At 46.3% G+C, this 12,981-nt stretch overlaps 1 protein-coding gene across 5 annotated transcripts in view; it reads left to right on the top strand.

Annotated features, from left to right (window-relative positions):
• sema6cb (semaphorin 6Cb) overlaps nt 1-12,981 on the top strand; it is a 201,645-nt gene that overhangs the window by 150,890 nt on the left and 37,774 nt on the right. For all 5 annotated transcript variants that reach the window (XM_030103834.1, XM_030103838.1, XM_030103839.1 and 2 more), the window contains 2 exons: nt 1,357-1,494; nt 11,857-11,934. In XM_030103834.1, the coding sequence (XP_029959694.1) occupies nt 1,357-1,494; nt 11,857-11,934 (216 nt within the window). The remainder of the gene's footprint in view (nt 1-1,356; nt 1,495-11,856; nt 11,935-12,981) is intronic.

Below are 12,981 nucleotides of genomic sequence, written 5' to 3' on the forward strand. Positions count from 1 at the left end.
CCGAGCAGCATCAAAGGAACGAAACACGCTATTGTGGAGGAAAACGTATAAATAAATCCGTAACGCGTGTTTAAAGGAGGTAATATTTACAAAATGATGCACAGCGCCGTGAAAAGTGGTGTTTTATAGTTAAATAGGCTGAACTGTGCTCACATCGCACGGCGTCGCCGATCCCTCCGCCCTCGGCTCCATTGTCCAGTCAGAAGTTTCCTCTCTCAACGTTTAGCTCTCGGTCTGCATTACCGGGACAAGTGCTTTTTGTTTCTGCTTATGTGATGTGTGAAAGCTTTTGAGTGCTGCATTCAAGTGTTTTAATGGGCGAGAAACTCCCGGTTAACGCAAGGTATTTATCATATGGTAAAGACTCGGCTGTCAGCGTGGAGGATGATGAGATACATACAGACACACATGCCGTCAACATTATGTTGATATTATTGATTTTAGGATACGCTGGGTATTTACAGAATCGAGCCAATCTGACCTTTCGGATCAAAAGAACCAAACCTGGCCCATCCATCCCTCCATCCATCCCTCCATCCATCCATTAGTCGATCCCGGTTCATGTCGAATGAGGACTGGAGACATGACCTTCACATCTCATGGCTCTGGTCCTGAAACAAAGCAAAAGAGCAAAACTAGTCTTTTCCCGTGAGTTTCAGCACAATCAACCAGGAAAAAAACACTTTCAACTCAGGAGAAAAGTAGAAAACTTGTTGCGTAGAGCGAACCAATCCAAACCAAACCCGGGTCATCCAGTTTAACCCTCTGTTCTCGTCTCCTCTTCCACTCATTTGCTTGTAGATGTAATTCATCACAGCAGAATAAACGGTGGAGTTTTGCTTCTCTTGCATGCCGGATGCGTCGTTTAAAGCGGAGTCAAAAGGTTTCAAAATGCACATCTTAAACACGCCCGCTGATTCTTCCATGCTGCATGTTTTTCCATAATTTGCTCCTCTGTTTTGTTTCCTCTCCGATTTGATGCCTTCTTCACGTTGTGTGTTCTTTCCTTTGTGTTCCTCTCTGTTCTTCCTCCTCCTCGGCCCTCTCCTGCTCCTCCTCCTCCTCCCCTCCTTGTTCTGCCTTGATCCGTCCTGCCCACCCAGTCTTGGGTGGATTGTAGCTCTTTGCATCACCCTGTACAGCTGGAGGGAACGCTCTCTCATTTTTCCCCGCGTCTTCTTTTGTCTTCTCACCACACAGCCCCAAAAGTCTATCTGCATGAAGTTGGGTTCACAGCCGGCGCTCTGTATAATTTTCAGACTGTACCAGCCGTCCGCGGCGCTGATTTGGAAAAAGGAAAAAAAAAAATGAAAGGAAAATGGAAAGTGTGTGATCGCGCCGGTCTTGTGTTCCCAGATGCAACGTGCGGGGGGAGGACCGGCGGGTGCTGGGTCTGGAGCTGGACCGCGACCATCACGCCCTGTTCGTGGCGTTCTCCGGCTGCGTGATCCGCGTGCCGCTCAGCCGCTGCTCCGACTACAGCAACTGCAAGAAGTGAGTACAAGCAGCGCGTTTCGCCGTCTGAGGGCGAACGAATGAAGCAGCCTTCGAAGATTCAGTCCCGAAACTGTCGGCAATCAACATCTGCTGCGCTTGTGCCTGTTTTTGGTTTATTTTTAAGTGTTTGTGTCTTTTGAGAACGACTCTGAACCGTGCGGACGTCATGTGGAGGAAGGCTCTTCTGCACTTCTGATCGTCTCAAACTACACTGAACAGAGTCGTGCAAGCAACTTCTACACCTGCTTTATCAAGTTTAGTGTTACCGAGGGACGGGGGCTGAAAGCCAGGCTGCATCTGCACGTCCATCATCAGGCCAACAGAAAGAGACAATCACACCCACACACACACACACACACACACACACACACACACACACTTCCCCTCTCGAGCTCTGTCTGCTGGAGCCTTCTGCTCCTGGCCGGGCCTCCCCATGCCGAGCAGGTCGAAGGGTAGAAACCAGATGAGGACTGATCCCCTGGTCCTCCTCCAGGGTGGGTGGGGGTCAGGCGGAGGGCTAGCTACCTGCTCCCGCTAAACCTGCGTATTTGCAGAACCAAAACTAGGTCTGTCGCTGCGCCCTGCTGTGAGGCAGCAGAGGAGCGAGACACCAATAAACTAATAAACAGGGCAAAATGCAAACATGCATCATCAACAGTGGAAGTTTTCCTGCTTACGTCGAGTTTAAAACAGAGTCTTCAGCTGTTAAAGTACAAATTATAAAAAAGTTGCTTTTTCAGTGGCTCCGGACACAGTTGTCGTGTGAACAGATTCTAAAATGGCAAAAATATTTTGCGCTGTTGTAAACAGGGCCTCAGTTTCAGTGGGGAAAACAAAAAAAAAGGACTGAACAGGGAAAACAGCTCGAAATTCACCCTAAATTCTTGGACGGGGGAAAAATCTTAGCTCCATCCAGAACTGACAGAAACCCAGAAGCCTTGATCCTACTGAGGCTTCCACTCAGACAGGCTTCCTGTGAGGAGTGTGTCCACTGCCGTCCAAACCTGCACTTCAGAACTGATCTCATGTTGTTATCTGCCGGATTCAAGCGGTTTTCTGAGTCCAGCTTCCCCTTTAAAACCTTCTCCAGAGCGCTTTGTGTTGTTGGAAGGAGAGTGAGCGCCGGATGAAGCTGTACGGCTTGAGAAATGCAGCGGTTAAAGGTTGGATATTGTTACAAGCTCATTGGCTTCAGATTCATGAGTGACCTTCACATCTGAGCGTTCATCATCCTGTGCTCTTATCCCGCCGTAATAAGGGACGCTCCTGCTGTGCAAATGTTAACTGGCAAACTCGATTTGAGACGCTGGCTTGACTGCCCCAAACTTTCTCTTCTTTTTGTCTTTCAGCATTAGGCTTGTTTACAGGCACAAAAAGAAAAATCTGGGTTATTCCGAGAAATGGGGTTATTCCGGGCTAAATCAGAGAACGCATTTACATGCAGGATAAGTGTGTGTGTGTGTGTGTGTGTGTGTGTGTGTGTGTGTGTGTGTGTGTGTGTGTGTGTGTGTGTGTGTGTGTGTGTGTGTGTGCACATCACATTTCAGCACTGAACTCAGCCTCTTTCTCAAACTGCTGTTTGTGGATTTGATCCGTATCACAGTTAATAACTTTCCTCGCTGTGCCTGATTTTTGGAAATGGAAGAAAAAGGTTTGTGGAAGAGAGTTGTGTTTACCTCCACTGTCCATGTAAAACAGGATTTCAGCCAGAAGACATTGATCATAGGTATCCTTCCTCCATCCAGTCATTATAAGACGCACCGATTCATCCTCTTGACTTAAATGCTCTCTAGTACCAACTAGTGGCGGGAAGATGTTTTACAGAAAAACAGTATTCACACAGTCATTGTTTGCAATTTTCACGCGTTGCTGCTTGTTTTTCAAAAGTGCCTCCAAAATTTCGCTGTAGAAATATAAAAAATGTGTTTTATTATATGTATTTCATCGCGGACAGGTTTGAATCCCGGTAGGCAGTTCAGTAATGCTGCAGACACGACGATGACAACTTTTTGAAAATGGCCTTCAAGGTGGAACTGTTCTCTAACTCCATTTAGAGTTGATATTCACCAAAATGGCAATATGAATGTCTGTTTATTCAACATTTTAAATGCGACTAACCACCTCACACGTTCTTGTATTCACGTTTTGTTTCAGGCAGTTAAACAAAATTCACTGAAAATGGTCTGGGGACCCACTTTTGGGTCACAACCCGCCAGTTGAGAAACTCAGTCGAAGTGGTTGCTTGGTCTCACGTGATTTTTCTGGAATGACTTCAAATATGTACTTTTTTAATGCACAAAGTGGTAGTTTTTTGTATAAACTCAGGGAAATAAAAACTGGTGGATCTGTATTAGAATAATAAATACTGACAGAAATGATCTCAGAGGGAAATTCCTTTGAATCAAACCCGGGACTGAATCCTAAACCACCAACACCTTAAACGATCCCCTCATTGCTTGACGTTAAACGCAGCGGCCATGAGCTGCTGTGTTCAGCAGGCTCTGCAGAAAGTGGCCAGTGAAGTGTTAGTAAGTGGAACGCAGCTTCGCCTCGGAGGAAGGCTGCGAGTCGACAGCCTTTTGTTTTGTCAAACGCTGTTTTAGCCTCGGTTAATGTACTTGCTCCGCGGCCCGGGGATCTATTTTTGGGGCCGGAGAGGAATGCTGGCCCCTTCTGATGCCCCCTTCTCTCAATCCCCTTCAAGCCGGAGGAAGGATTTCTCCTCCTGGCCTCCCCCGGGGGGGCGCCGGTACCCCCGCTGCATGCGAGCCCCCTCGGAGCCCGGGCCTGGAGAAGCTCTCAGCGTTGTTTAGCCATAAATTGGATCCAGCCGATTGGCGCGGAGCCAGCGACGGCGGCCGCGGCGAGGCTGGAAGATGGAGGAACGGGGGAGAAAATGGATCGGGAGCGTCTTCCTTAAGCTCGCGGGCCAGCCTCATCCCCCAGATCCTTTTTAGAGACCGGAGCTGCAGCACACCTCATCCTGGGATTAGGGGCCCTGTAAGCCGCATCAGCACCGGCCAGGAGGTCAGGTTTCAGCCACCATATCCTCCTTTACCACACCAATGAATCTGTCTCCCTGCAGATGAGATTTACTCCATCTCTCCCCGTCGCCGCCTCCATTTTCTCTCAGCCGAGGCTCGTTTCTCTCCCTCTGCCTCTCGGCAGCTTTGTTTTTTTTTTGTTTTTTTTTCACTCCAGGTCCTCCTGCCAATATTAGGTTCCAGAAAGTTCTCAGTTTTTGAGCTGAAGCAATGAACTGTATGAAAAAAGGGATTTTAATTAAAAATAAAGAGAAAAAAAAAGGTCAAAAGGAGGCAGTGAAACCCTGAAAAACCTTCAGACTTTTGTGGATTTCCACTTTTTGAGAGGAGCTGATACAGCTTACTGTTCTTAGATGAGTTTATATTCGTATTTTCTTCCAGAGTGCCGTTGATTTAGTGGGAGGATGTCGTCTTCTTTACGGCTCGGTTTCTATTTTTACTGTTTGGGCCGTCGTTCCTGGAGCTGATGAGGACTTTCTGCTGTACATCAAAGTAATTGCTGATTCGTGGGAAGACATCAAAATCATTCAAATGAATCATGTAAAACCATAAAACAATTGCTCCATAAAAAAATTAGCATAAAGTTTCTTCATCTTCTATTCCCAGTTGGTCTAAGTTAGAGTTGCTGCAGCTGACGCTAAATTTAGCAAAGCTTGGGGTAAAAGGCAACATATGAAAAACCTCACATTCATGTTTGTAGATTTTCGGAGGAAATCTGCAGAAATTACACAGAAACAAATAACATGCTTTAGAAAAATAATCCTTTCACTGCTGTGAGTATCAGAGTGATGCACGGCGGTCTTAATGTTGTGGCTGATCCGTGTCCGTGGACACGTACGATCAGTACGAGTCATGAATACAGAGAACCTGCTTTCGCCAGCAGGAGGGAAGCGTCTGCTTGTTTTGCTTGGACGAGGGGAAGATTTCTCACGTCGCCGTTAACGCATGTCGACGCTGTTGTTCCCTGACGGACGGTTTGTTTTATCTGGAGGTAAAATCAACACGGAGCTCCATCACACATGAACCCGCGTGCGCTGCGCTGACAGTCCGGGTGATCTTTCACCGCTCGCTCTTCATTTTTCTGACGCTCCGTTCAACCAAACTGTTTTCTCTGCTGCTCATCTTTCAAGCCTCTCTCTCCGGTTTTCAATCCAAAACCACATTTTAACCTCCTGTCAGGGAAGTGACCGTGTTTTCCTTTTGTATGTTTTCTTCATAATCTACATAGTTCAGACAGTTTTTTTTTTTTACAACTTTCAAGTGAAAATACACTTTATGCTTTCCATTTCATGTCGGAAAGGTTTCCTCTTCGCAGCGTTTTGAAAACAGTGTTCCAAAATGATGTTTTGACCGAGACAGTTTTGGAGGATTTTCAAAAAGTTGTATTCTCAGTGTGTCGGAGTGCTGTTGTCTTGTAAACAGACCTCCAAGACGCTATGAAAGTTTTCTGTTTGCACTTGAAAATGTTGCGTAAACGAGGTTTTTGCCGCAGCGGGTTAATTAATGTTCCTCAACTCTGCGTCGTTTTGTTCCAAATCAGTGAAATGTGTGGATTTTGTCCACCTGCCAGGTGGGAGTTATGAGCCTCAGAGGCTTTCTGCGGACTAATGGATGTTCCTGACACGCCGTGACCGCTGGCCAACGCGCACACACACACACCCCTCCCTCTCTGCGTCCATCACGGCCTGACCTGGAGCAGCGTGACGGTTTTAAGAGCAGCAGGGGAAGCTTGTAGCCTCGAGTGGGAGATGAAGAGAAAACGTGACGCCGTCTTCAGGCCTCGCCGTCTCTGTCTGGACACACAACCGGACTCTAAAGGGTTTTTTTTTTTCTATATCACTGCTCCTTTAAATCTGCGCTTCCCTCCTGTCATGTAACTGTAGATGAACGGCGGCGATAGAAGAGGGAGCGCTGCGATGCAGACGCACCTTTCGGCCAGTGTTTGAATAATTTATTAAAGCGGATCGAGTCGTCGCATATTGTCAGGCTGGGAGTCATTTCAGGTCACTTCTGATCTGTGAGAGGAAACAAGGGAATAAAAAAAAAAAAACAAAAACAAAGAAAATTACAATTTCTGGAGACAAAAGGGAAAGTTTGTGTTGAAGTTCAGGCAATATCTTTTGTTTCTGCAAGTGCTGATAGCCTGCAACACAAGATGCACAGCGATGCATGCATTTTATTTGTTTTCCATATATATGTGTTGTTTTTGTTCTCCCCTTTCTGCAAATTTAATTACCCTTTGGAATAAAACTAATCACAGAATTATGCTGTTGAAAATTATGTAATTAGGCTGAGGTGTTTGTTTACCAAGGACGCTCCGAACACAGAGTCTTCCTCTGCTGGAGACACTTCGCAGGACACTTCATGAATACACAAATTCTCCATCCAGATACACACCACGGGGCGAAACGGCGAGCTGCAGGGCGTACGGCTGCAAAAATCAGAGCGTGAACTAGAGGTGTCAACGTCAACACGTGTAGACGGATAAAAAAATCAACCATTTAAGGAAAAAAATAGGAATAACCATGTACACGTCATTTTCCTCCTCCTCCTCCTCCTCCTCTTCGTTTTTTTTTCATCAATTCATATAATGTTTTTGGGGTCATAATGTTGCCTGAAAGCTTCAAATAACAACATTAGCTAACTAAATGTTCCCTCTGGTGCAGTTAGCCGCACCCATCATCGATGCATGTGGCGCAGTGGCAGCTAACAGCGAGCGGCGCGCTGTGCAGCAGCTCCTCTAACGGACTGGAAACACTGCTGGGTCAGGCTGAGGCAGGAGAAGCTGGTTTACAGCAGCAGAGACCAGCTGCCATGGAAACACCCCGACAAGCTGGAGGGACAGAGACCTGTCACTGGCAGCGGTGCTACGGCTAGCATGCTAGCTAGCTCGTTATTGCTACCGCCAGCGGTTCACAGGCTAGCATGAGGGATTTTACGCTTCGTGAACATATCATCAACTTAAGAACTGGAATAGTGGAGCTCGACATGCAGCCTGTGTGGGTGGTTGATGATAGGATGAAGGTTTTTGTCTGATAACTACTGGATATCTTTGATTTAATGGGATTATGAGGGACTGTATTTCAATGGAGACAGAGCCCTCTAGTGGTCATACAGTGCAACTGCAGTAGAAGATGATCACAAATCTCTGGCGTCACGTGTAACCGGTCACACGTCGGTTAGAAGTCCCGGTGACACGTGTAGAAAAAACTGTAAACGTTGACAGCCCTCGTGTGAACGGCAGATGCTTCCTGCCCCGGCGAGGGCAGGAGGCGCCGCCACCGTCAGTCACTGTCGATGTTATTTCAAAGAATGCGGTTATTGTTCATCCATATGAAATACTCGCTCGTTGGTGGTAATATTTTTGATTTGGCTTTTTTCTCTGTGTTGCGATGATTATGTACATAAGCCGAACCTTTCAGACACGGTTTGCACGACGGCGTCCGAAAACGTCAGTTTTCACTTGAAAACATGGGCGTGTATAGAAGGCCTTCGAGTTGATGTTCATTGTGAGAAGTTTCTACATTAATTAGAAGGTGAAAGATAATCAAAAAAAGGTTGTTGATGAAAAGAAATGAAAACTTTCCCTTCGTATTGATAATCAAACACCAAATCATTGTTTTTTCCCCCCAATCGTCCACATAGACAGAGGAGGTCGGGGTGGCTGGATGGCCTGACGTATTTGGCCCATGAGCCTTATGTTTGACACCCCTGGTTTAATTAATATCATTTTGAATGTAAAATATAAGCTTTTTTAGTTCATCCTCGGTTTCCAGCGGCACTCACAGAAAGGGAGACTCCGCCTCCCGTCAGCGTTCTCCTGTTCTTGAGTCGCGTGTCGGCGGTCAGATTCCCCTCCAGCCTCTCCGGGGTGGAGATGGCTGTGCGCTCGCCGCTCGCAGGATCCTGATTAAAACTGGAGCAGGTTTTCGGCGGTCTGTTTACGCCTGTCTGAGAGGCTCAGAGCAGCAGGAGGCGTTAAAGCACCGCAGCCGTTTGTCGTCGTCCGCTCGTCTCTGAGCGAGCGCCGCGGCCCTGCGACGTGCCGGCAGGTGTGAAAAATGTTGTTCATCCTCCTGCTGACAACCCGTTGTTGTTGGGCAATCGCTCGGCGGCACATCGAAGGCCACCAGATTCATGCATCTCATTCCGCAGCCGGCGATTAAACTGCCGAGGCTGACGTCAGGTCGGCGCCGCGGTGCAATCAACAAACCGACACGTGGCTCGGAAAGCAGGAGGAAAGTCGCCGGTCTTGAGATCCCGCTGGGACTGGAGGCTGCAGAGGATGACTAATGGCTATTGATGGTGCTTAATGCTGACTGATTTAAAGGCTCTGAGGAAGCAAGCAGGTCCGAGTCCACTCACGTTATTCAGCAAATCGCAGAGCGGCTATACGGCGGGGCTCGTACTGTACTGACCTTTTCTGCTGACTGCCGAACATGAAAAGTGATGGAGAAACATCTGCCGCTCTTCCTCCGTCTCCACCATCAGTCACGGCCCGTCAGCCCGACCCTCATCAGCCGGCCTGCTGTCATCCTGACCCCGAGCTGCAGCCGCCGCATCGAGCCGGACAGAGCCACGTCCCAAAGTCCCAAAAACAAAGTTAGGACACGTTTCAGACGCGGCCGCTGGAAAACAGTCACCGTGACTGACTCTCGAGTTATTAGAGATCACATTTATCATCGGTATGAACACCAGAGCCCTAATTTACAGATGAGTCAGGTAATGCTTGACCACAAAAAAGACCGAGTAAAGATAGAATGTAAAAATTACATCCTAGAATTAAGAAGCTTTGTCATTGCAAGGTATACACAGATGGAAGGAAGGACGGCGTGTGAAGTTTATTTGTGTCTTTTAATCATTTTGAAACATTTGAAAAATTTTTGGGAAATTCACCTTTGTGCACATCAGTTAGGATCCGTGTGGCCTCTGCACACATCCAGTATTTCCTTAACGCTCCACTTGTGTTCAGATCATTTCCAAACATTTTCAGAAGTCAGCGTCTTAATTTTGATGTCCTTCCATTTCATTATTGGGAAATTAGACATGTATAGTTGGTTAAGTTTGTCTCTCTTTGCAAGTCAAATTAATTCTGACTCCATATGTTGTCTGATGTCCGTTTTATTAAAATCAGTCCTTATGTTTCTTTTAATACAAACATGCAGCGCAGAGTGCTGCACTCTAATGAAAACAGTAACTCCACCTGCAAATACATGCAGACTACATTCAAGTTGAATTAAATTACAGTTTGAGTATTTGCTGCCACTTCGGCACATCTGATCATAGTTATAGTGGAAATAATTCAAAATGTAATTTTTTTCCATTCAATAATGTGATGTACATTTATTCAAATGAAGGTTAAAAACCGCTGTAAAATCCAGAATATGTTCATTAGGAAGGTGAAACTTAGACATTTTTGCTTCATTTTATGCATGGTCCAGAATGAGCCGGTCAGTTTGACCTGAGAGGACAGAAGGTGAGACGACAGTAAAGGAGTTTTTGTCATTGATTTTGTTCATCGTCACTTCGTCGCTGTGCGGCGGAGCTTCGAAAGAAAAAGAATAAAACCTGCTCTTTGCTAAAGCGCCTTCCTTTCCAAACACAAACAAGTCAGAACTCCAATCAGGGACTAATCTGACTGACGTACATTTCACTCTCTGAAGCCTGATAGCTGAAGCTGACGGCAGTAAACAAAGCTGATTGTATATTTTATTCATACATAGGAACAGTGTGCGTGTTGTGTAAATATTCACTGATAAACTGGGAGCTGCAGTGTCTTTAAATATCAGACTGTCTGCAGCTGTAAAAACAAGCCATGAATTCACTTTAACTGATATCAGTGTTTGATTTCCGGCGTCCCAAAAAAGCTGAAACATCTATAATTTAATAATTCAGTCTTTTTTGTAATAACGTTCCAATAGTGTAATGTGGCATTTTATCAATTAACCATAAGGACATTTTTCCTTGTAATATGAAGCAGTTTTTGCAATATTGCTGTAGCAGTTGAGAAAGAAAACAAAGAATAAGTCAATATTGTATTAATAGATAATAATGGCTCCATTTCACAGAAAAAAAACAAGTATTGTGGACGAGATCAGCGTGATATTCAGATAATGAAGATACATATTCTGCAGCAGTGTCAGTCAGTCATGGCTGTGAAGAATATTTTAGTAAGTTATTGGTTTGTTACACAACATAATCAATGATTTTTCTCGAACACATCTACATGGCTTCGACGTTTATAAATCACTTGTCTGCAGTGGAAGCAAACCTAATTTAATCCCCTCTTCTTTCTCCTCCTGAAGCCCGTAAAGCGCGTCTCTCTCTCTGCGTACAGTATTTAATGAGTCGTCCCTCCTCTTGTTTTCTGTGCTTACAGGACATAAACTCACACACATTCACACAATTAACCTTTAGCGAGACGACACACACGCTCGCACTGAGTGATTCTCTTATTGAACTCTTCCTGTAGTTTAACAAGGACTGCAGCCAGAAACTTAACTTTGGGAAGACACACGGATCGGCCAGAAGATTAGAACCAGCTGGCTGAACACAACAAGCAGTGAGGCTCTGCTCACTGCCTTTAACGCCACAATTTATCCCTTCAAGCAATAGAGTAGAACAGAATTTACTAATTTTTTAGCAGTGTAAGTTCATAAAAAACATGAATCATATGAGAAGTTAGAGAAACTTTTCCCAACCACCACAGTGTTTGTGTTGATGAGAGGCGGAGTCTTGATTCTCCAGTTTCCTGACCTCCTGCACTGGCAGCTCGTCCCTCGCCGTTAATCCCAGCTATTGACCTGATCCGCTCTGTGGCTGTCGTCAGTTCACTGATCAGCTGGAAGCCACGAGAATTGATGTGGACGTTACCAGACGCAGTAAAAAGTTTGAGCCTCGGCGGCTCCGTTTGATTGGATGCATCAATCTGCAGCTGCTCGGCGTTACAGAAGCATCTGACACTGAGTACTGTCGTTTAATTTTAATATTTATGGGAAAAGCAAACACCTCATTAACTGATAATGTTTTGATCCTTTCAGATTTGTTCTTTGGGGAAAAAAAAAAAAAAGTGCTCCCTCTCAGTCAGTGGGTTTAGTTTCGGCCCCGTTTACACGGTTTGAAGTGAGATGTTTTGTTTTGTGTGTCTGGTTGGACGACAGTGGTGCTCAGAGTCACGGAAAATGAAACTTTTTGTTCATTGAAATAGAATATGTTGCAGTTCTGTGAGTCTCTGGTGGTATTTGGATCATTGATACCATGATCAGTTTCTGATTCAGTGTGTGTGCGTGTGCGTGTGCGTGTGTGTGTTACACAGGAGCTGTCTGTCTTCTCGGGACCCATACTGCATCTGGCTCAAGTCTGGCAGCTGTGCCACCGTCTCACGCAGCCTCAAGTAAGTCACACACACACACACACACTCCTTGACACCCACACACAGTGTGTAATTGCATCCGGTCCACACCGCTTCCCCAGCGCAGCTGACAGACGTCGCCTCGGCCGCCGGAACACACCCTCACTCCGCGCTGACTCGGGTTCTGCTCCGTCCTTTCGGTCCTCGTTCAGGAGTCGGCCGTCGGAGCCGTTTATCCAGACGCGGAGCGCCGCACTCAGAATGTATTATTACAGGATGTCAGTTTTTATTCCAGTGCGGCTGCCGGAGCGTTTATTGTTGGAGGAAGAAACACAGACTCTCAGTCCGCAGCAGCATCCGCTCTCACTCTGCCCGACGTCTTTCCAGGACTCTTCCTGCAACTTCTGGCTGCGCCGCCGCCGCCGCTATTTTCAGCACCGCCGCTGTTTACCTTTGTGTACATATGGGGGCCTGTAGCAGCATCTCGCTGCCATTCTCTCACAACAACACAGCAGCGCATGAAAACTTTATGAATCAGGAAGCTTGAAGTCTTCTTGCCTTGTTTCAGATGTTTACAGTGCCATAAAAAGTTTTTTATGGAAAACTCTTAATCTGCGTCGCGGTGAACAGAAATGTTGGTCGGACTTGTTTCCAGAGCTTGCGTCAGTGCCTGGCAGCTGGCGACGACACTCGGCGTTTACGTTTGTGAACAAATCGGGCAATCAGGACGTCTTACCGTCCCTGCTTCACCTGCTTGTCTCCTGAAATCAAAGAGTGGAGCAGAAACGACGGCAAGACGGCGTCTCGTGACAGTTCACAGTGAAATCAGAAAAATATCCTCCGGTCGCTGCGGGTAGAAGCAGTTTGCAGGAGGTCAGTGTGCACGGAACTGTTTACTGTCGTGCACATGCACGTGCACAGTGGCTGGTTGAAGACGTTTCTCTCGGACGTCTGGGACTCAGAGCGGCTTCCTCCACTGACCCACTTCTCCATCTTTATTTATCACAAAACCGATTAATTCAAAGAGCCGAGTTCAGCAACTAATAGCTGAATAAGAGACATTAATTACTTCTGTGAGTCATTATCCAG

Source organism: Salarias fasciatus, chromosome 11, assembly GCF_902148845.1.
Source record: "Salarias fasciatus chromosome 11, fSalaFa1.1, whole genome shotgun sequence".
Lineage (NCBI taxonomy): Eukaryota > Metazoa > Chordata > Actinopteri > Blenniiformes > Blenniidae > Salarias > Salarias fasciatus.